General features: G+C 36.6%; 1 protein-coding gene across 1 annotated transcript; it reads left to right on the top strand.

Moving 5' to 3' along the window:
- Positions 1-303: 303 nt before the first annotated feature.
- ltv1 (LTV1 ribosome biogenesis factor) lies at positions 304-10,341 on the top strand. Its single transcript, XM_034017304.3, has 11 exons — positions 304-543; positions 1,219-1,347; positions 1,454-1,645; positions 3,130-3,217; positions 3,636-3,777; positions 5,847-6,090; positions 6,314-6,441; positions 7,390-7,526; positions 7,852-7,904; positions 8,950-9,150; positions 10,188-10,341. The coding sequence occupies exons 1-11, from the start codon at positions 541-543 to the stop codon at positions 10,299-10,301; spliced, it is 1,431 nt and encodes a 476-aa protein (XP_033873195.1). The 5' UTR covers positions 304-540; the 3' UTR covers positions 10,302-10,341.
- Positions 10,342-23,677: the final 13,336 nt, after the last annotated feature.

The raw sequence follows: 23,677 nt of genomic DNA, 5'->3' as shown, positions 1-23,677 counted from the left end.
TTTTGTTTTTCTTTTTTTTTGTATATATTCATCGGTATTTCCTCTTCACAGTGCCTGTTGAGTCAGCAGCTCATCATGAGCTCCTTTTCAACTACTCTAGCCTGGTGGAAGGAACCAAATACCTTGTGGGATAAACCACGTTCACACATTTGCTTTTAGATAGCTAATCAATTGATTTATATGTATATTAATATCACATATATGAGTATACAAAATGTATCTAAGAATATGTTTTTCCTAATTAGTTTATCAATGATAAAAATAATAAAATACTGGAGCAGAAGTGAAAACCCCTCTTGAATGCTAGATGGTTCTTTCTGACATGGCGCTGGCAACGTGGAGTGAAGCAAGAATAGGTCACGGGCTATAAACATTGTTTTCGTCTTCAATAATAAACTAAACTTATCAACAACAGTTAAAACAGAAGTTGAATATACATTTATTTTTGCAACTGTATCGTTAAGTTGTCGTTTAAATGCGATTCATCTAAACATAACTAGCTTTTAGAGCCTCGTTTTACAACAACAAAACACGTGAAACATGGTAAGTTTGATAAGGCATATTTCATAAACAAATAGTAGTCTTTAATATTGTTTGTTGTTAGTGCTGTACGTGTTATTTTGGCATTTATTCGAATTTCTTTGGACTTGAGGCTTGCTGGAATCCTGTATGCAAGTTCCTAGTAGACCGCATTTATCTTTAAAAATCAACAGTTTAAATGCATGTGTTAGTGAATATAATAATGTGCCGGTAAAAGAAAACATCGAAAGTTTAAGCCTATGGCGTTTTGTCTCAAAAATAATGTTTTAGCAGTGATTTGTGTGCTTGTGCTGTGTTTACTGTTTTTGATCTGTGTAAGCCAAGGACTACTCTTCAGCTTTACAAGAAACATGATAATGCTAGACCAATTGACAGTCAAAATCATTGAGTATTTATAATGTATATTACGTTATTATCCCTAATGCAGGGAAATCTGTTTTATACTGTTGTAATTGTAGTGATGTTGCCACAAAATAAATATAAATACGCAACGTAGGTAATAGAACATTTAAATCTTGTTTAATGTTTGTAAACCATGTAGGATACTGTTGTGTGACTAAGAAATAAATAATAACAATACACTATCTATCTATCTATCTATATGTTTTATAATAATGCTGTATTTTCTTTGGGCAATGTATATACTTACTAAAATTATAATTATTTTTATTTTAAAAGCCTCCGAAGAAGAAGCCTTTCATTGATAAGAAAAAAGCAGTAACGTTTCACCTGGTTCACAGAAGTCAGAGAGACCCTCTGGCTGCAGATGAAACGGCCCCACAGCATGTTCTTTTACCTGTCAATAAGGTAATCTATCCTGTAACAAAGGAATTGCTGTATTATGTGGTTTCTGATTCCCTTTCCTGCCCCAAAAACCCAAATCATTTGTGTCTTTTTTTTATTTTAAATAAAGGCAACAGCTGAAGAGAGGAAGGAAGTACAGAGGGACTTTGGTGTGTTCTACGATGATGACTATAACTACCTGCAACATCTCAAAGAACCCTCTTGTCCTGCTGAACTTGTATCATCCACAGTGCCTCAGAAAGAAAGTCGGATTGTGATTACCCAATATGGAGAGGTGGAAGAGGAATCTGAAACAATCGCAGTAAGGCTTCACAAATGATTAGTTATGATTCAATACCTGCACCAACTGATGTTTATAAATGTACTGATTTTAAAGCCTTGCCTATTTTCAGGCATGAGATTTTAAATAACGGACCATATCAGTATGGCAAACAGTTTTGAAAATATATTTTAACTATATCCAGTGAGCCATATTTAGGTTTTGATATACAGTAGTCTGTCACGTATACAACTGTGGTGGGACCAGAGTAAGGCTGGATATGTAAAAAAGCTGTAACAATGACTATTCACACAATTATTGTTTTTTGAGATTCAGCTTTTATTGGGAGTGTCTCTACATCCCTTGTTTAGTAAGATACAGAGTATTAATGCTTGTGACAGGGTAGTCATCTGGGTGCTTACATTCACTGCTGAGTGATGGGCAGGAGATCAAGACAGAGGTTGAAGTTGACACGCCCCGCAGGCGAACAGGATTTATTTACATATCAGCACACTGAACAGCTCGGCCTGGCACTACCAGCAATGGCAGCGCACGGAGCACATACAACACAGTGTACGAAAACTTTGGCGGGAGCTACAATCTCTTAACTAATTTAATCTGTTCATTAATAAACAAACTACGGCCACATGCCCAGCTGTCAGTGTTTTCGACTTGCTTTGTCACTCTTCAGTGTCCAACACTGGTTCTCTCTCACACTCTCACTCGCTGTGCTGAAGAGATTGATCATGGCAGATAAACGGTTAGGGCGGATGTGTGACAGGCGGATACACGACGGATTGCTGTAGTTTATAACAAGTTATTTATAATATCAAGCATAATATCAATTTATAATAGCAAGGTACTTTACCTAGATTGCTCCAGTAAAAACCCAACTGTATAAATGGGTAATTGTATGTAATAATAATAATAATGTAATTGTATGTAAAAAATAATGTGATATCGTGTAACAATTGTAAGTCGCCCTGGATAAGGGTGTCTGCTAAGAAATAAATAATAATAATAATAATATTATAATAATAATAAGAATCTAAAGTGTATATGGACAAACATTTTTTTCTGTTTGTACATGAACATACTGTAAGGTCATGGTCTACTTTTTTTATTAACTTCATGGCTGTGGAGAGCATATATGTTTTTCTAAATCTGCCACCACCACATCTTCAATTGCGTTTATCTCATAAACTGTTTGAGGGACCAACCTGGTATTATAAATGTTATAAAAACTACTTGGGTCAAATCTTTACCTCTCACTTTGACCTGTAACCTAATATGGCTGCCATAATGTGACGTCTTATAAGAAAATACTTAATTTTCACTGTGCAAAGATTTGTATGTGTGTGGTTAGAATATTTTTTTAATTTAAAATGCTCCATTGTATTTTAATTAAATTCCTTTTTGGTCCACATTTAGATTTTAAGAGTATACTTTTTGCATAGCTCTTAACAAATACTTGTTCAATTTTATATGAATCTTCAACTTTAAACACATACCATTTCTTTTTAAAGGCTCCTTCTATCAATTTGCCTTCCTCAGTATTTGCTTCAGAGTTTGAAGAGGAGGTTGGCTTGTTGAATAAAGCAGCTCCTAGATCAGGTAAAGTCTTTTGAATCTGTGTGTGTGCTGTGTTATGTTCATGTCCTGATAAGCCACAATTCTTTACATAACTTTGCAAACACTGGCCAACCAAATACATATTTCTAAAAACTGAAATATAGCATTTTATTCACCCCAGAAATAGTTACTGATGGTGAACAGAATCACAGCATGGTGAATATTAAATTATGGGATAAGTTTTTTCTAAAGTAAACCACCTCATCATTATCACTGTTTCCTTAACCTGTAACAACAAAATCAGCGTCCATATTTAATTATTAGTGATTGTTACTGATTTGCTTAGATTTTCTCACACTTTAGTTTCAGTTTGTTGATTTTTTTTTTATGATCAGTTTCTTATTTTGTCCATTTTCTCAGTTTTAAATAAAATCTAAATATCTTATCTTTATTCTTTAAGGTCCAAGACTGGACATGGATCCTGATATTGTTGCCGCTCTTGATGAGGATTTCAACTTTGATGATCCAGATAACATTCTTGAAGATGACTTCATCATGAAGGCAAATGAAGCAGCGGGCAAAGAGGGAAACAATGACTTTGTGTAAGTGTAAATTCTACCACCACATCCCACCGTGAACTATGTATAATAAATATTATGTTATATAAAAACAGAATTGTTGTGCAGAAGTTACCAATAACAAAATAAGGATTGAGAGAAAGGGCTAGCTGTATTACTCTGTGGCCTTTAGAGGGCACTTGTGTCCCATTTGTATTTACTCTACATGTAATAGGCAGCTCCCCTCTGAAAATTATTAGATTTTCAATTTTTACAGAGAGCATGCTCTAGTGCAGTGGTCCTCAGACGTGCCAGCTAAGCCAGACCATTGTGCCTGCGGCAGCTGACCTCGTACTTTAAATATACTGTATATATGGACAACATTAATGTTTTAGGTGGAGAATGCAAAGTCTTTACAAACTACTGTGTGATATCAAACATTTGGATGAGACCTTATAAGATCACAAGATTTGTAGTCAAACTGAAATTGTACAGCGTATTATGGAAAGAAATTTAAATGTATAAGTGGCTGATTAAAACAGGTCTAAATTAAACAGGTCTGATGACATTAAAGATGAAACTCACACGGGTTCAGAGCAACATTGGAATCAACTGCGGGCCCGGAATCGGGTTCAAGTGCTAGGACAGGTGCAGGATCAAGCATGTAGCCCACACAAGAGTGCTCAGCACCGTTGAGAAAAAAAATTGTTGCAGGCAGACAAGCACATATTTTTACCACAGTAGGAACATGACTATTTTGCAATTGCGAGTGAAGTATAATTTTTCTGAAAGTCCTCCCTAATACAACTTAAAAAGGCATCACAGTACCAAGCATCCAGTATACAAAGACGTGCACCCATTGGACAGCAGTGCCAGAAAGAAAGAAATAGCAGAGCTTAAAGCCTGTTGAGTTTCGACAAAGCAAAAATATATATATATATTTTTTTTTATATATAATAAAGTTGATGTAAGCAACAAAACCTAGGCATTTTTCCCAGCTGTTGCTTGTACATGTGAAAACCTGCACTTAACTGAGCAGTTCCCTACCAATGTGAACACAAACCATATCGCAGAGCTGGAAGATACATTTGACAGTCGCTTCATTTTTGGATGCTCCTTTCCAACAAAATGTGAGGGATTTGGTTTCCAGGTTTAAACCGTTTTATTCAGATAAGACAGCTGTGCCGTTAGTTGCTCGAGCTTCAAAATGACCTTTCTTTGCAACAGTGCTACAAGTCCAGTAACAAGAGTGCTGACTTTTGGCTGCAGGTACCAATAAATAAATAAATACATGTATTTGGTATCTTCAAGCTTAAAAATACTTTGTTCTCAAGCACATACTTAAGGAAGGTGTCATAGCCAACTATGAGCCACATGAGGCACGGGCCTTGGTTAAAATGATACTAAACTTTTACACGTTGATTTGCCGCAAAAAAAGTGTTTCATCACTTGTTGTGTGCATGCATTAAAAGGCCAGTTGATATCTAGCCTCTGTGCTCTTCAAAATCTTTTACTGTGGTTGCAGACTACAGCGATACCATACCACTATAGCTGTTAGTTAAACATGTTCGAATGGCTTCAAATAATGTTGATTTAAAAAGAAGTATATATCAGCCTAATAATAATAAATTCCCTTGGTAGCCTGCAGTTTGGTGAACTGAGCTTATTAATACTCCAATTCTAAACCGCTAATGGAGCGGTTTAGAATTGGAGTCTCTCCTTTCGTTAGTGGCATAAAGACCGTTGCTTTGATTGATGTGTTTAGTGCTGTCTGTATTTCAGTTTAATGTCTATTTAAATTATCTAGAGTTTCTGTTTTTTGCATTTTATTTCTGACAAACGTACCTGCCTTTTTAAATACTTTTTTATTAAAAAGTGAAACGAGACGATTTAAATAAGACAGTATGAAGATTGGTTTTGTGGTCTTGCTGCACGTCGCAGATGAGATCGATCTCTCCAGAACAGACGTTTTGCAGGAATTTGATGCCAGTGGCAGTGGTCACAAAGATTTTAAAACTACATGTAAAATCAGATGTACATGATGTTGTGTAAAACAAGCCAATTGCATTAATTTCTGTAATTAATGCATGTCATTTCTGACTTTCAAATTATAGGGACTCTGATGAAGATGAGTGGGAAGATACAGATGAAGATCAGAGTGATGATGAAGGGGAAAATGCTAATTCAGATGGCCTTCTGTCCGATGAAGGCTCACAGTTTGAGAGTAGAGATGGGAAGATGAAAGAATTTATGTTCATGAATGAGGAGACTAAGAGTCGTTTCACAGAGTACTCGATCACCTCCTCCGTGATAAGAAGGAACGAGCAGCTGACACTCTTGGATGACAGATTTGACAAGGTGAGTCTGAAGAAATTTCAGTTTACAGCTGAAAATAATTTGATATAAATTACTTACTTGTCTATTCCTAGTAAACTTCAACAATGTGTTTATTCCACTACAACTATTTTGTGAACCTCTGTGTAACCAGTATGTACTTAATAGATGATTCATGAACTTCTATTATCGCCATTTTCTGTTTTGTTGATTGATTTGGCTAAGCTGCTTCTCGCTCTCTCTCCAGTTTTATGAACAGTTTGATGAGGATGAAATTGGTGCTCTGGATAACGCAGAGTTGGAAGGTTTCATAGATGCAGGCAGTTCTCGGCTGCACCAAGTAATAGACGATTACTTCAAGCAAAAAGCAAAGGAGTAAGATACACTTTTTACTTTTAATTTTGGAATGTCCAATTAATTATTTTCTACGGGGCTCTTCAGGCAGAACATTTGGATATGTGATTGTCCTCTCTGCAGGACTTTAATAAAAATGCTAGAATTTGACATTGTTCCTTTCAGCAGAACCATACAGACAGGATGTATGTTTTTTTAGGGATGATGTATTAGGAAAAATAAATAAAAAGAAATTCACTACTGAGTTCAGAAATGATAGCCATTATTTTTTAATGGCTGTCATCCTCAAAGAATGCACAATTGAAGAAATAGCCAGAACTATGTGGTACTTTAACCTCATGAAAGTGCTCGATTGCATGACAAATGCAACTTCAAAAATCTGCCAAAATCCTCGGATACCAACATATTTTGCTTGATGCTTGTAGATCCAAACATATCTTTAGGTGATTTTTTGGAGTCCCCCCACGCAAGTTATTATGGCCTAAACTTGGTACAAATAGCTAAAATTCTAATTTCAAGGGGGTTTAATGAACAGTGGTGGGACAATTTTAAAAAAAATGCCATTACTTCCTAATGCAGGGTTAGATTTTAAGGGATTTTTTTTATTGTCCCACAGACAAGTGCAAGGCAGATCACTGGTTGTCCACAAACAAAACTGATTGTCTACAACTAAAAATAAAATAAACAACATGTCAATACATTACATATACAGTGCCGTGAAAGTATTTGCCCTCTGTCTAATTTTCTGCATTTTTGCACATTTTTAACATTACATTTGGTCAGATTTCTTGTGGGTTGTAGTTGTATATAGGAGTCTGAGAGAAAAAATGACACCAAAGTTTGGTGCTTCTTTCATTTGTTTGGTGTGCAAGGTAATCAAACATGCAATCTTCAGGTGTGAATAAGTTATTGAAACTTAAAACTATATACATAGGAACAACTGGATACATCTGGATGTGTTTCTTCTAGGTACCAGAAACCTGATGATCTTGGTCCAAAAGAGCTCCCTGTATTAAATGAGGAGGATGAGGAAGATGAGAAAGAGGAGATGGAAACTTTAGTCATTGAAGAGTCCAAAGAAAAGTGGGACTGTGATTCCATATTGAGTAAGTTCCTCACTTTTTTATTGATTTATCACACAGGATAATAATGTTTTCAAATGTATACAACATATCATTATAAGACTTCCCAAACAGCAATGCACAAATCCAGCATGCAGTTGTAAATGAAATCTTTGATCTCAGGAGTCCTTTTTTTTTTTTTTTTTTTTTTTAACCTGGATAAATAAATTGAACTTGAATGCCAAAACTTTACTGTTCGAGGTGGAACTTGAGCAGCTTCAGGTTGACTTGGAGCTGCTGCCTGGCAAGGATTTCCTGTTTAAGTGGTCATAACTATTGGTCTAAACCTATTTTTATTTTCTTTTTTTAGGTACATATTCAAATTTGTACAATCACCCCAAAATCATAAAGGATCCACCAAAGGTAAAACTTGCAGTATGACTTAATTACAGAATGTATTGCTCATGCGTTCAGTTTGAGTAGCTAAGGGGAAAATCCCTTTATCTATTTTAACTAGGAAAAAGTTTAAGTCCCCGATGGATAACAAATAGAGGGCAGCATATCATTCATGTGTAAAGTAATTTGCAAATTATAAAAAACGTACACTTGTTTATTATTAACAATTAAAAGAAGGCTTTGTCGGCTTGTTTCACAGACCCGTATTAGCACAAATTTTAGACTATCAACTTAGTTAACATTGGGTTATCGTGGTCCGTCATGAGCCGTTTGTGTCGGTGAATTAAGTTTAATAAATACTAGGTGCCAGGCAAGCCATTCCATTCCTAGAGGCTCTGAAATTGAAAGATCTTTTCCCCATAAATGGACCTGACTAGTGGGAGAAGCTAAAGTTTGGCTAGCAAAATAATTCCATGAATCTTGCCTGTTGTGCACTTTCATTACCTTATATATGTCTCAAAAATAAAAACAGATTTATTTTTAATTGATGGCACGGGATTCTTAGTGTGCTTTTTTTTTTTTTACTGGTGGAATCCCTTCAATGACCACCAGATGGTGCATTACATGCACCATTCCATGATAATGCTACCATCTCCTGATACCTGCAAAATATTAACACCCTTCTTTTAAACTTCCTGTATCATGCATGTTTTGCTATGATATAGAATGCCAAGTTTTAAAAACATCACATCAAATTATTAGTTTGAGTTTCTAAAAGCCAATTTAAGAGCAAATCAACATCCCTGATGACTGTTTTGATTTTTCTTTAGTGCAGTGTTTGACTAAACTACCGTATTAACAAAGCATTTTACGCAATTCTATATAATGAATTGCTTAGAAGAGTGTATGCAACCCTTTCGTACCTTGATGTGCCCAAAGAAAAAGAACAGAATGCTGACTAAAATAATATGTTGTGGTGTTCTCATTTGGTACATTTCATTTGAGAAATTATCACAATCTCGTCTGTTTCAGTGCATGTCATATTTATATAATGTTCTGATTTATATTTCAGCTGAAGCCCATTAAAGTATCACGTAAAACTGGAATACCGCTGAATGTCTTGCCTGAAAAAGGACTCACTGCAAAACAGGTGGAGCGCATGCAGATGATCAATGACAGTGACCTGCCCAGAGTTTCTACACAGCAGCGTGCCAAAGACGAGACAAAGGAAGAAAGGAAAACAAGAAAGCAGGCAATAAAGGAAGAACGAAAGGTATGTTTTCAATAAATTCTATTTTATTATGGTTTACACATTCTGTATTGTATTGTTGTACTCAAGGGAGAGAGTGGCAATGGCAGCTTTGAAATTAACCCTTTGCAGTCCATTTATTCGAGGCGTCCGGTCCAGTTTATTTTCACATGCGCAGTTTATTTTAGACGCGCTGTTTAAGTATTTTTTTCACAGTAAAACAGGTTTAAAAGGCACTGCATATCAACAGGACACTCAGTATTGCATCTCTAGCCCCGCCCCATCCCTTGTTCGCTGTATTTTTCACATACCTCTTCATAGTAGTTCATACCAATAAATCATCTCCTGATCACTCGTTTTATCACAAAACTCCTCAATAATGCGATCAGTCATTATATTATTACTATAACATCTAAAAAAAGCTATGCAAATGTCTGTGATATTCTTTGAGCGCTGGATGCAGAAGCAGCTATCTTGTTTGTTTATGTCTGTGTTTATCTATGTGGTGCCGGGGCTATCTGTATTCATGAGATACGCCCCTTTTTTCCGGCTCCTATTGGTCGCTCTCGGCCATTGAATGGTTTTCTCAGCTTTTTCTGGAGAAAAAACGACTAGAGACCTGTTTTTTACGTCTTTTTGATAATGTCGGACAGAGTCCAACATTGGACCGGAAAGGGAAAATTGCAGTGTCGGACCAGGTCCGACATAGGACCGCAAAGGGTTAATAACTTTGCACCCTTCATATCTGTGTAGATGTTTTTAAATTAAGAAATACCCAATGTATTACAAAATGGTGGTGGGGGGTGAAGCTGTAGATAAGGATAAAATACATTACACTGTGTTCATTGCTGGTTCAGATATGTTACCAATATGAGCTTTTAAATTGGACTGTTCAACAATTCAGATATTTTAAAATCCTTTAATAATAGCCAAATACTGACAGTCATACCCTTTAGAACAACACCTAATGTTTTTGAAGTGGAAGATATAATAAACTTGACCTGGATATTCACTTCACTGCTCTCTAATGTTTTTCGTATTCCCTTGCCTTGTCTTATCAGGAAAGAAGATCAGAGAAGAAAGCAAATAAAATGGCCTTTAAAGAAGAGAAAACAAGACAGGAGAAAGAAATTATGAACCTCCGAGTAAATGTCCGGGGTCTAAAACTGTCATAAACTTTAACAATAAAGCATACTTTTGACATATTGCCATTCACACAGTATGAAGATATTTATTGTGGATGTTAGTCAAAGGGGGGAAAATAAGTTTATAAATGACCTGGAACTAATTGCTGTTTGGTTGGCTGTAATGTAAATCATAGCAGTATTGTGTCCTCATTTCACTTTTGGAGAAAATCCTTTGTTCAGTTTCGAAGATGATTTTGAATTCTAGACAAGTCAATCTCTTTTAATATGATCTTTTGGAAGCTTGACATGTCGTGATTTAATAATGTACGGAAAACTACCCCAATAATAATTTTCAGGAACCATGGGAAATACTGTTGTTCGAGATATTTATAGTAACATTGTAGGGTAGCCTATTTCTATGGATTTTACAAAGATCTGGATAGTTCTATTGTCAATTTTGTTTGTTTTTAGTTTTTTTTTTTATTATTTCTTAGCAGATGCCCTGATCCAGGGTGACCTTACAGTTATTACAAAGTATCACATTACAGATAAGAGCAGTTATAAAATACAATACAATCAGTGGTAAAATAAGAGCAAATTCAAATGAGAGAAAATAAAAACAATAAATTATGTTTGAGCGATTTTGACTCAGAGCAGTTAAACTTAAAAATATTTGGTTATAAGAATAAATTGTTTGTCTCTGTATTAAATATATGTAGAAAAAAAAGACATCCTAACCAAGAATCTTTAAGTATATGAAGACATCTGTCTGTCTGTGTACTTGGGTACTGTATTAATGTCACATTTTCTACATTTGTTATCAAGAACTCTCATCCTATTATGAAATTTGGAATCAACATTCTTTAATTTTGTACAGTTTAACAAAGTTATTGAGTGCCAGAATATGGGAAATGTGGTGGTTCAAATCAGGTTGCCAGGTCTCGAAGTGTGACCTTCAATTTTAATATGGTAAGTAGATTTTACTGTAAGCTCGCTATGTTGATACAAAAAGGATTTATGCTTCAAAAGTGGCAGAATCGGCACCGCCCCTTTTGAACTTGCTGAAACAACTCCCTTTTCTTGTTTCCCTAGTAACACACACCAGCCAAGTTACGGTAGAACAGCGGAAATGATCATTCATTAATTCTGCTTTGTCCACAGTTTGGAAAAGACAGCTTTTGCCAATTGTAATAAAACTAAAAGCAAATGGATTGTTTTTCCAATTTCAGGTAGTAGGTTGACAACAAGGGATGAAGGGAGTGTTGAGGTATCTGCAGCCCTACGGCCCAGAGTGGCATTAAAAATAAAGGGACGGCTTTTAAAATACGATCATATTGTCTAGAGAGCTGCACCGATACAGGCCATTGATAAAGCTGTATTTTTTTTCACGGTTATCACAGACTTAACAATTTATGTGAAATTTAACAATTTACATGTAATACGTAGTTCGCCATGAAAATTCCCATTTCTGAAAGAATAGTGTAAACTATTTAATTTTTACGGGACACAGCCCTGGTACCTCGAGGCTTGCCAAGGCGTAACTTTCTTATCTATGAAAGTTAAACATCTTGCACTATGTTTTTGCTCTCAAATGCATGCTGTCTGAGGGTTTAGCATTTTCAGTCCAACATAAATGCATGTTTTCTTAAAATTCTCGACACGGTTTTATCCGTTATGGAAGTTCTTGTGTGCGTTAAAGACTGAAGAGTCTGATGCCTTGGACCAGGTCGGCCAACTACTTTCACAAAAACCCGCCCAGCCAGGAGCGTAAGTTGCAACGTCACAATCACCTGTTTCTAGTCAATTATGTTGTTCCCCAATGTAAACAAATAGCAACTACACTATTTTGCAATAGTATTTTTTTGAATGGTGTTTTCTGTGCTTAATTAATAAACACTCGCCTGAAATACTAATCTATCAATCATTCCCTTTATTTAATAAGTCAATACCCTTGAGAACAAATTCTCATTTGCAACAATGTCTGGCCAAGAAGGCTCACAAATGTTTATTATTATTCAGGGTTGCTATTTTTTCAGTTTTTTTTCCCACAACTTTTTTTTTCTTTAATTAAATTGATTCCTGTTAAGCCATTTGTGTATCTCGATTAAAACTGAGTGTTAGTACTGTAGTAAAATTGGTTTAATTTACAGGGTTTGCTGCGTGCAGAACATAGAAACTGCATGCAAACGAGGGTGCAGCATTTTAAGTTACAATGTAAAAAAGTATTAATGCTGGACACACTATAACAATCGCTATTCGTAATAGTAGTAACATTAATAAAGACTAGTCACTTATTCAAATAATGCGTTCTCGTTCTTCATTCTACTTTTAAATGAGAAAGTAAGTACTTGGACGATTTAAAAAACCATTTAGTTGTTTCAAAGCAAAACCCTGTAAATTAAATTTATTTTACTAGTACAGTAGTCCGTCGCATATCCGATTGTGGTGGGACCACAGTAAGGGTGGATATGTAAAAAGTCGGATAAATGAATCCTGTTTTAAATACCATTATACACAGCTGTAACAATTACTATATTCACACAATTATTGTTCTGAGATTCCCTAAATCCCTTGTTTAGAAAGATGCACGGTATTGATGCTTGTGACAGGGTACCTGTGTGGGTGCATGCATTTGCTGCTGCGTGACAGGCAGGAGATTGAGACGGAGATTGAAGTTGATACGCCCCGCAGGCGAACAGGTTTATTTACATAAACATACAGAACAGCTCAGGTCACTACCAGCAATGGTAGCGACAATGAGTAAATTGTCACGGGTGACCCCGAACCAGCTATTATGTGTAGTAAGACACTGGATCCCTTTGCATGGAGAATTTCGGTGGCTAGGGTTCACGGTTCATCAATTGATTCAGATTCAGTTATATTAACCCTTTGCAGTCCATTTATTAAGTGCGCGTCAGGTCCAATTTTTCACACGCGCAGTTAATTTTAGACGCGCTGTTTAAAAGTTTTTTTTTTCCACAGTCAAACGGGTTTAAAAGGTCCTACATATCAACAAAGCACTCACTAGGCATCTCCAGCCCCGCCCCACCCTTTCGTTCGCTATCACTTTCACATATGCTAATAAATAAATAATAATAATAATAGTCGTACATACCGATTGATCATCTCCTGATCACTCGTTTTATCACCAAACTCCTCAATAATGCAATCCAAGTCATTATTTTATTACTATAACATCTCAAAAAAGCTCTGCAAATGTCCGTGATAGTCTCTGTGCGCTGATACAGTACCATTCAGCTTGTTTCCTTATGACCGCCCCTATGTAATGCCAGGGGCATGTATGACTATTCATGAGATACGCCTTTTTTTTTTTTTTTTTTTTTTTTTTATCGGCTTGTCTCGGCTCCTGTCGCTCCCACTCGGCCATTGAATGGCTTTTTCCGGAGAAAAAACGACTAGAAACCCGGTTTTTTGACGATGTCGGACAGGGTCTGACAATGGACCGGATAGGAATAATTGCAGTGTCGGACCAGGTCCGACAATGGACCGCAAAGAGTTAAGTCTGCCCACTGATGATGCAGAGCAAAGCAGATGCTGGGTGCCCGCTGATATGAAAAACAGTGAATTTTGGCCTCCTACTGTTTTCTGGATGGATGGCATACCTCGTAAGGTGTCTCTATATGAACGTACAGGTCCATAATGATTGTGAGAGGTACAGAGTTAACCCTGATTCATGAGATGAGAAATAATCCTCTCGTCATGTGTGAATGTGACAAGTGCAGAGGTGAATCAACCCTGACTGGGCCCAGGCCATGTCCAGCTTGCAGTCATTTAGTGAGACACTGTAGGATCTTGTTTGAATGTGATGATTCTAAAGGACTTTCTTTCTCTCATTTGAATGTAAATCCAAGGGATGTAAAAAGAATTGAATGCATGGGTTGTGAAGGGAAAGGTCACCTAGTGAAATGGGCACATCTGGGCAAATTAGAATGTGAGGAAGGTGTCCCTATTAAGCGTGTACAAGTGTCTTGTAGGTATGAAGTTAAGGCCATGGCGACCCACACCTGTGACGCAAAACGTTAGATCAGGGGGCCTGTGGTGGTATTTGCCGAACCAACTCGAGCTGAACCAGGAACAGAAATAGAATCCTGCTGAGAACGAGCTGAAACATTGGACATGGACTTGATGATTTAAATATATTGATGAAATGTATGTGTTGTAACCATTTGTACTACAATGCATGTGTTGTAACCATTTGTAGTGTTTAATAATCTTTAGTCTGTAACAAATATTGTAAAATGCAATGTATATTTTCTATGTAAAAACCATGTAGTAGAAACAGGTACAGCTTCATACACCAGCCGGCCTCAAGCAGTCTCTTATCAAGATAGGCACGGCTCACAAAATTGAGTGCCAAATCTCTGTTAACACATTTCAGCTTGAATATAGAAAGTTGCTGTACTAAATAAGTGTGTGTTAATATGTTTGTTTTAAGTAATACAAACTGTCGTGGTAAAAAGGACTAAAAGATTTACAAAGGACCAGTACATTATTTGACTGGTTAGAAAATAAAAGCTTGTAATTTAGTCTTTTAAGAAAAGCAAACTCTAGGTGACCTGTCTTCTCAAACTTTCTACAGCCTACCTTTGGAAAGATCATTGCTTGGTACAAGGAGGTATACTTGGCATGAAATGCGGGGATCCTCTTATCAATAAACTTACGGCATCAAGGCCAGAATTATTTCTCGTCTTAGAAGAAGGGGGGTTAGAATAGAAATTGACTAATTCCAATATATATTGGTATAAGAAAAAGCACGTGGAGCAAAAGGTGTAGAGGTAGGGAACGTTACTAAAAACATTAATCACTACTGAAATTGGCAAAGAGAGAGGTGTCTCAAGCAAACTGGTTTTAGCCAGTTTGTGAACAGCTAAAAAATAAGAAGTCATCTGAAGTTCAGCTAAGTTCAAGCGGTCAAGAGCTTATAGGAAAGAAATTTTACACCCTTACAACTTAAATAGAAACAATTAGATTTTCCACAGGGAGAAACTCTATACTAAAAAGACATAGGATGGAAGTTCCCTATAATACCTGCTAAACACACACCTGTAGGGAGAGAAGGAAACTAATTTGAAAAGATGAGATGATATGAGGGAATATATTTTTAGGAGCCAGGTACATATAATCAGTATAATCAGAACTGTTGGTGTTCAAACAACACTATATTCAAACAAAATTATTTTATTTGTAATACACATATAAAAAGTAGTAAGGTAGCAAGGACCTTGTGAACTCTGCTTCACCTAACTTTTCAGATAAAGGAGGGGGTCGAGAGATGAGTGGATGAGATCATGGTCAAGTGTTTTAGACACGTGTTATTGGCATATGACTCCAATTAATTGTGAAAAGTTAGTTATTTGCCAAAAAAGATAAGAACTGTCTAAAGCTAATTAATGATTGGATTTGATTAAGTCTTCCCATGTATTCCAATGGAGAGAGAATCTTATAAAAGCCTAGATCTCTCACAATGAGGTACCACAATTCTTACCTTCTCATAGTAGCAGGGTGAAGCGGTCCAACTTCTGCAGACTTCCGCAATTAAACTGATTGAACTCAGTTTGATCTGCTCTTTGAAGACAGTTCTATTCTTTCATTTACGCTACTCTCCCTTGTAATAGGAGGTAAGCATATTAATGTAATTATTGTATCTTGCATGTATTGGTTGTATTGCTATGAGGTGTTGAAACTATGTTTTAGTGTTAAGAGAGTGTTATATTGAATGTGCTAAAATATAGCAGTGGGTGCTTGTAGGCTTTGTGCTTAGCTGGCCCAAGGGCTGCACAAATACATATAATTGTATTATGTTATTGAAGTATTAATGCTGAACTTGTAATAGACTTAGGACTACTAATTGTTATTACATGTTTCTGGGTTTTAGTGGTATGCGCAAACTACTAATCCAATATTAAAAGCATTTTAATAAACCGAAGGAGCGCTGGGGTTGCTCTGATTCATAAAACTTCAAATAAATGAGTCTGAGTGATTTTCTTGGTTAAACAAAGGTTTTATGGACACGCAGCTCGTCCAATGCTCGAACATAAACCATTAGGAGGTTATACTATCTCTGTCCTCCTAACATCTCCCTTGAGTTAAGAGTGTGTGCAGAATAAAATAAAAAGAGTACGTAAAAAACTTAAAACGTGACAACATACAACACAGTATACACAAACTTTGGTGTGATCTACAATCTGAACTAATCTTCGTTCAATAATAAACAAGCCCAACTGACTTGCTTACTTGGTTTTGGATCTCGCACACACATGTTGGTGAATTTCAGCGTCTTTAGCCCAGTTGGCCTTGGTTTTGCAGCAGCCCTGAGGTAAATAAATGGCTGGATCACAACTACCTGTTGATTAGATTACACACCTGGCAATCGCCCACAACAGGTACGATCTCCGAGGAGCATCAGGTACTTTGTTAATTATAATAAATGCACATTATTATTATTATTATTATTATTATTATTATTATTATTATTATTATTATTATTATTATTATTATTATTATTATTATTATTATTATTTCTTAGCAGATGCTTATCCAGGGCGACTTACAATTGTTACAAGATAGCACATTATTTATTTATTTTTATTTTTTATTATTATTATTTTTTTACATACAATTACCCATTTATAAAGTTGGGGTTTTACTGGACCAACCCATGACCCTCCGGTCAAGAGTCCAGAGCCCTATCCATTACTCCACACGACTGCCCTTTTTTTGTGTAAATATACATTTACACAAAAACCCCTCTTCTTGCGCGGGGCTCCTGCCCTGCCACCGTGCTGTTTACACTTACATTACTGTTGATTAATTACACAGTAGCAAAATGCTTAGGTTTAAGGGGGAAAAAAACAAAACCCTTTAAATTGTAAGCACAACTCGCTTTCGCTTTCCTGTAGGGCGGATACGTGATGGATTACTGTATTATTACTATTGTTATTACAATATACCTTTTATATGATGGTGTGGTCTCGCTAGTAACGCCTTATAAAAGTGCTTTTAATCTGCAATCATATCAATCTGCTTAACTTGTATGTATTTTATAGGGTGACCAGGTGGCTCCAAGTCCACTGGGACAGTTAGAAACATTTCAGATTTTACAGACTTCCATCACCCCAATGCGTTTAAAAAATGCAATTTTGTTACCTCAATGTATTGCGATGACGGGAGTCTGTAAAACCTGAACTGTCCAAGTGAACAAGTATCCACCTGGTCGGTCACCCTATATTATTGAAACACAGTTACACTTGTTAAAGGCATTTTTACGTTACTGTAATAAATAACATGTTGCTAGTTAGGATTGCTTACAAAATGTAGATAAACTGACCAAAGTCAAGTTAACACACTAAAAGTTCAGTCTCGCATATTTAGAGTTTGGACCAAGACAGCAAACGCCGCAGGGACTGTGTCGTCAAAATAGCCAAAACAAAACCTACACCCGACTGTCTAGTAACCAGTTCAACTGGTATATCCCCTGATACTAATAGTATAAGTAAGGGTTTAAAAAAATCTCTGTTGATATGTGGTCAAAATTTCAGTTTTTTGTTTTCTTTTGTATTGGAATAAGATTAATTAAAGCCAGGATGCAACTGGCACGTGTCTATTTAAAAAAAGAGCAGAATGTTTCTTTATGACAACTCCACTCACCACGTTCTGAAACACCATACCCCTCCCCCGAAGTGTGAATCACTGCTTCATTAAGGCATCATTACTACTGGTGTCAGCCCGAATGCCATATCCGTATATAATGGCAATGGAAAGTATCAAAAGAATATACCGTGCTGAAATTAGCATGCGTTCTTCAACCAAGTAGCCAAAGTACAGAGAGCCCAGGAGACAACATCCAGCTTGCAATGCTTTTCTTGGAAATATGATGGATAGCCAAGAAACAGGATCTGGCCGCTGATGAATACTGGAACACAACTGCGCTCTTGTCTACACCTAGCGGAGAGTCCTACACTTGCCAAGTTTGCCATTAATATGTTGGCCACATACTGCAGAATTAGAACATGTTTTTTCTCAGATGAACCTTGTAAAAACACGTGAGAAATCAATCATCCATGTACCATAAAAAGTAAATAAGACCTAAAGAAATGCAAGTACATAAAAATGGTCTTTTGTATAATGTATTTTATAATTTAGGACTTTTTTTTTTTTAATTGTTAGTAAACAAAATAATGTCAGTAAAAAAGTCCACTAAGTCTGTATGTCAGTAAAAACAAAATGGCAAGATTGGAAACACTGACAAATGTGCATAATATGTATAGTATGACTTCGATTTTCCAAACCCTAATTACACAGCAAGATCTGTTATGCTCTGACAAAATGCACAATTGTGTTTAAAGCATAGGGCCTCATTTATGAAAGGGCACAAAATTTGGAGTTGGCGCGCACGTAAAATAGTGAGCCTAACATGCGCAATAAATCTAAATTTACTGCCCCATTTACTAACAGAGAACACATTAATTTAGGTGCACAGTATTTGGCTAATTTACATACCATACGGTGTGCACACTGCATGTATTGTGAGCGATACTTTAATGTGCACAGACTTACCCGTGACCACCGTGATATCAAAAGCCCCAGCAGTCCAGGCGTATCTTTTGGTCAGTAGCTTATTGTGAAGGTGAAGGCTTAAATTGACCAAAAATGAGCGATCAACAGACACAGCACTCAGCAGGGGACAGGCAGAGGCAAAGTAAAGTGAAACTGCACTACTTACATTAAAATTTTAACATGTATTTCTTGTGTGATGCAAAAAAAATAATAATAAATAAAGCCTTTTCCTTTAATGGATATACAATAAAAGTCATGTTGTGCAATGGCATATTTTTCTTTTTGTTCTGCTTACTTGAGAAATATTGATTGATGAGATATAGCATCAATTCTCTTCCTTGTCAGCATTGCCACCCTGCAGAGTAGGCTCCATGGATCAGGATGACCGTGCTGTGTGACTACAATCAATAGCACACATCCTGTAAACCTGTCCTCTGTGTGGGAAATTTAATTTATAAATTACCTGTGAGCTTTAGCAGGGCTTGTTTTTTTTTGTTTTTTTTCCGTTTATTAAATAGGTCACAGTTAAATCTGAATGACATAGTTTAAAACAAATTGTTAATACACTAATGCAGGGGTGTCAAACATACGGCCCATTAGTTTCAAAAATTGCATTGATGTAATGTATCCTTTTGGAATTCTTTAAAATAGGGGTTCCCAAAGTTTTGGTGATGGAGGGCCAATTTCTGAAGGTTGCATGGGATGGGGGGCCGCACAAGAAAATGTACCACTCATGAGACCGAAATATGTCCCAAATCATACCTTTTTTATTTCCTATACATTTAAATTAGGAATGTATATTACTGCCACTGCAACACCAGCAGCTTTGAAATGTATTTGTATTTTATCCTGTGTCTTGGTGACACAACAGGCTTACACTGTCCTGGTCACAACAATTAAAGAAGATCATACTGACAAGCAGAATGCATCTTGACTTGTACAACTAACCACTTCACTAAGAGCTGAATGTATGTACAGTGAACTCGGCTTAATACGAATCTCTGGGGACCATACAAATAGTTTGAGATGTGCAAAGTTCGAATTAAACAAATTATACACCGTGTAACAATTTTTTTTTTTTTTTTTTTTTTTGTTCCAGGGTAGTAAGTGTTATTTCCTAATTGCTTATGCCTCAAAAGTATAGAAAATGGCTATTATTCCCCACAAACTTTGCTTTTGTGACCAGGACAGTGATATTTTGAAATTTACCTATTTTCCAGAACATTCCATATAGATTCAGTGCTGAGTAAACTTGGAGTAACTTCTAGAACTTTCTAGAACTTTCCAGTAATATAAATAGTAGTATAAATACAGGGGCCTTAAGCCCACCAGATCAGTTTAGTTCCAGCTGCCTAAGGGGATACATATCTGCATTTTTCTGAGATGGCATCAAGGTCATAAGAGACTTCAAAATGGTGGCATTCCTGATGGGTCTCCAAGGCGGTTTTACCAAGTTTCCCTGCTATCTTTGCCTTTGGGACAACAGGGACACCAAGGCGCACTACCACAGGCGGGACTGGCCACAGCGGACCGAGTTCTCTGTAGGGAGGAACAACGTCAAGTGGGAGCCACTGGTGGACCCCCGGAAGGTGCTGATGCCACCACTGCACATCAAATTGGGCCTTATGAAAAAATTTGTCAACGCTCAAGATAAGGAGTCGGCAGCCTTCAAGTACCTTCAAGACTTCTTCCCTAAGCTGTCTGAGGCAAAGGTCAAAGCCGGTGTCTTCATCGGACAACAGATAAAGAAGATCCTGGAGTGCAATGAATTCCCCAAGAAGCTCACTAGTAAGGAGAAAGCGGCTTGGAACAGCTTTGTCGCAGTGGTTCGGGGCTTCCTGGGCAATCACAAGGCCGAAAACTATGTGGAGCTGGTTGAGACTCTGGTGAAGAACTACGGCACAATGGGCTGTAGGATGTCCCTCAAAGTCCATATCCTTGATGCTCATCTTGATAAATTCAAGGAGAACATGGGAGCGTACTCGGAGGAGCAAGGCGAGCGCTTCCACCAGGATATACTGGACTTTGAACGCCGCTACCAAGGACAGTATAATGAGAACATGATGGGAGACTACATTTGGGGGCTGATTCGTGAAAGTGATTTACAGTATAATTGTAAATCTCGAAAAACTACTCACTTCTACATCTTTTGTAGTCATTTTTGTATTACTTTAGTATAAATACATGTTAATTTGGATTCATATGTTGTTTTTTTCTGACTTTATGTGAACGAAAAGCACAAATTCGCCCGTTTTCTCATTGGAAATAGGTAAATTTCAAAATATCACTGTCCTGGTCACAAAAGCAAAGTTTGTGGGGAATAATAGCCATTTTCTATACTTTTGAGGCATAAGCAATTAGGAAATAACACTTACTACCCAGGAACAAAAATTGTGTTACATAGTGTTATGTAACTTGCCCCATGGTGTGGACATTCAGAGCTATTTCCATAGTAAATGTGCAGAAATAAAACACAGACGTTGTATTTTACCTTGATGTTTTTATTTATTTTTTCTTTCTGAATACAACGAAATAATCATACATTTCTATTTAAAGTGCAGCATTAATTATTCATAAATTCTCTGCCATTAAATTGGCGCTTTTTATGCAATTACATGCGATTGCTATGTAACATCCGACTAGCTACTGTACTGTAGCCTAACTGTGGTCGTATTCAGAAACATTGTACCAAAAAGTAATGTAACAGTAACAAATTTAAACTGTAGCCGGGTACTGTTACTACAGTAGTACCTTCCCAAACAAAAGATCCAAGAACTCCAAAACTACAATACTGTACAAAGAGCATTTTCCCGATGTAGTTGAAGCCGAATACAGTTTTGCTTTTAAAATAATAAAATAAAATCTATTAAAGTCACTAAGTGGCTGGTTTCTCTTTGCGATTTTGTGAGCTACCACATCGCTAGCTCGTGTTGCAGCTTCACTTGCTTTTCTATCATTTTTGAAAATGGATTTTTGAGCTGATAGTTCTCTTCGTAGCTGTTCAAGTTTTTTCTTTCGCTGATCGCCCACAAGACTATATTAAGAGCCGTGATTTGTGTCATAATGATGTTTCACATTGTACTCTTTCATGGCAGGTATCTGCTGTTTACAAATCAAGAACAGTGCTTTTTTTTTTTTTTTTTTTTTTACCATTTCTGATAAAACTACTCAGTTTTTTTTCTTGAAAAGTCCTCCTCTCCTCAACGATGGAACGCTTTTTCTTACGAGGTTCCATGTTTTTTTTCCTTCAGCGCGGCAAATCTACTATATGTGCCGTTATTTATTTTAAAGAGACAGTGCACATATAATGACCGAAACAACTTAATATAATTGGCTTGAGAGGGTCCAGATTTGATCCAAAACATGTTAAAAAGGTATGTTAGGGAACTTTTATGAACTTTGATTGCTGTGTATTATTAATTTCCCCCAAATTACATGCGCAATTTTTTTTACTGAGAATGTTCAGATAATGTAGAAAAAGGGGGGGGGGGGGGGGAGGCCGCAGCCCGCACTTTGGGAACCCCTGCTTTAAAACAACCTGCCTCTTTAATATAACACGTGTATTCAACATGTGTAGTCTGCATTGTATAACTGATATTCCCATTAAGCCAATCACAGCTCACAGAGGTAGTAAAATAGCCAATCAAATAGCACACAGGATCCGTTTCCTGACACACACGTAACAGCACAGAACACATAATTTTGATTAGGATAGCGAAGCGAAGGCTTGTTTAAACTATTTATTTTACTTTGTGTAACATTTAAAATCAGTAGCCAAAACGTATTTGGAGATGTCACAGAAGCAAAAGGTTGAGGTGGGACACAGAAGATTCAAAAATCGTTAACCATGTGTTCAATGAATAATTTTGACGACAAGACAATATGTCTGATTTGCAGTGTAACGATTGCAGTTATGAAAGATTATAATTTACAACGTCACTATGACTCGCTGCACAAAGCAACGTATTTTGAGTTTACTGGAAACGAAAGAAGCTATAGAGTCAACGAAAGGTTTTTTTTCTGAAAATGAGAATAAAAAGAAAGTGCTGTGGATGCCATGAACAACACAACCACAGGAAACTTCAAGAAGCCATGGAAAGTGCAGAAATACCGTGGAAGAAACTAACTGGGATTACAACAGAGGGTGCACCATATATGACTAGGCAAAAGAGTGGACTGGCTAGCAGAGTGCTGGAAAAAATTAAAGAAAGAAATGCAGAAGTACCCATTTTCTTACACTGGGTTCTGCATCAACAGGCATTATATGGAAAAAACTGCAGAATTAGAAAACGTAATGAGCATTGTTAAGTGTGCCAGAAAATAAGTGGCAAGTGTCTGGACAGCAGAAGTCATAAAAAGGTACATGTCATAGTGGTACTGTTTACTATTTCACATGTACGCAGCTTGCCATTATCTTTTTTTCAGTGCTGTTAAAAACGTTATATTTTGGAATATAAATTAACTATTGAGAATTAGCATCTGACATTGTTTTTTTTTTTTTTACTCTTTGAGATTTCCATTGCAATAAAATCTGCTTATTTCTGTACTATAAAATACATTAATTAATATGTTGATTAATTGATTGAAACCGTGACTTGGAATCGTGCAATCGGGGCAGTGTGTTTTGTGTAAAGTAGTATATTTGAGTAGATTGCATTAGCATTCTCACAATGTTTGCTGTCAATGTGTGCTTTAACCAACAACAAAATTCCTTGTACTCAGAAATGTGTAATTCATGTTGAGGTATGTAGTGATGAGTTTTAGATTTTTGGAAAGCAGCGCCTGAAAACGAATGGGACATGCAATATGCCAAACCCTACATGTATGTTGACACTTTCCATTACAGT

Source organism: Acipenser ruthenus, chromosome 6, assembly GCF_902713425.1.
Source record: "Acipenser ruthenus chromosome 6, fAciRut3.2 maternal haplotype, whole genome shotgun sequence".
In the NCBI taxonomy this organism is placed as follows: domain Eukaryota; kingdom Metazoa; phylum Chordata; class Actinopteri; order Acipenseriformes; family Acipenseridae; genus Acipenser; species Acipenser ruthenus.
The sequence above is the reverse complement of the archived record's forward strand: the minus strand, read 5'-3'. Positions and strand labels throughout refer to the sequence as shown.

What these genes read in the sequence shown, in the direction of transcription:
- ltv1 (XM_034017304.3), top strand. An exon ending in TTCTTTTACCTGTCAATAAG is followed by an intron (nt 1,348 to 1,453) that starts GTAATCTATCCT and finishes TTTTAAATAAAG; the next exon opens with GCAACAGCTGAAGAGAGGAA. An exon ending in TAAAGCAGCTCCTAGATCAG is followed by an intron (nt 3,218 to 3,635) that starts GTAAAGTCTTTT and finishes TTATTCTTTAAG; the next exon opens with GTCCAAGACTGGACATGGAT.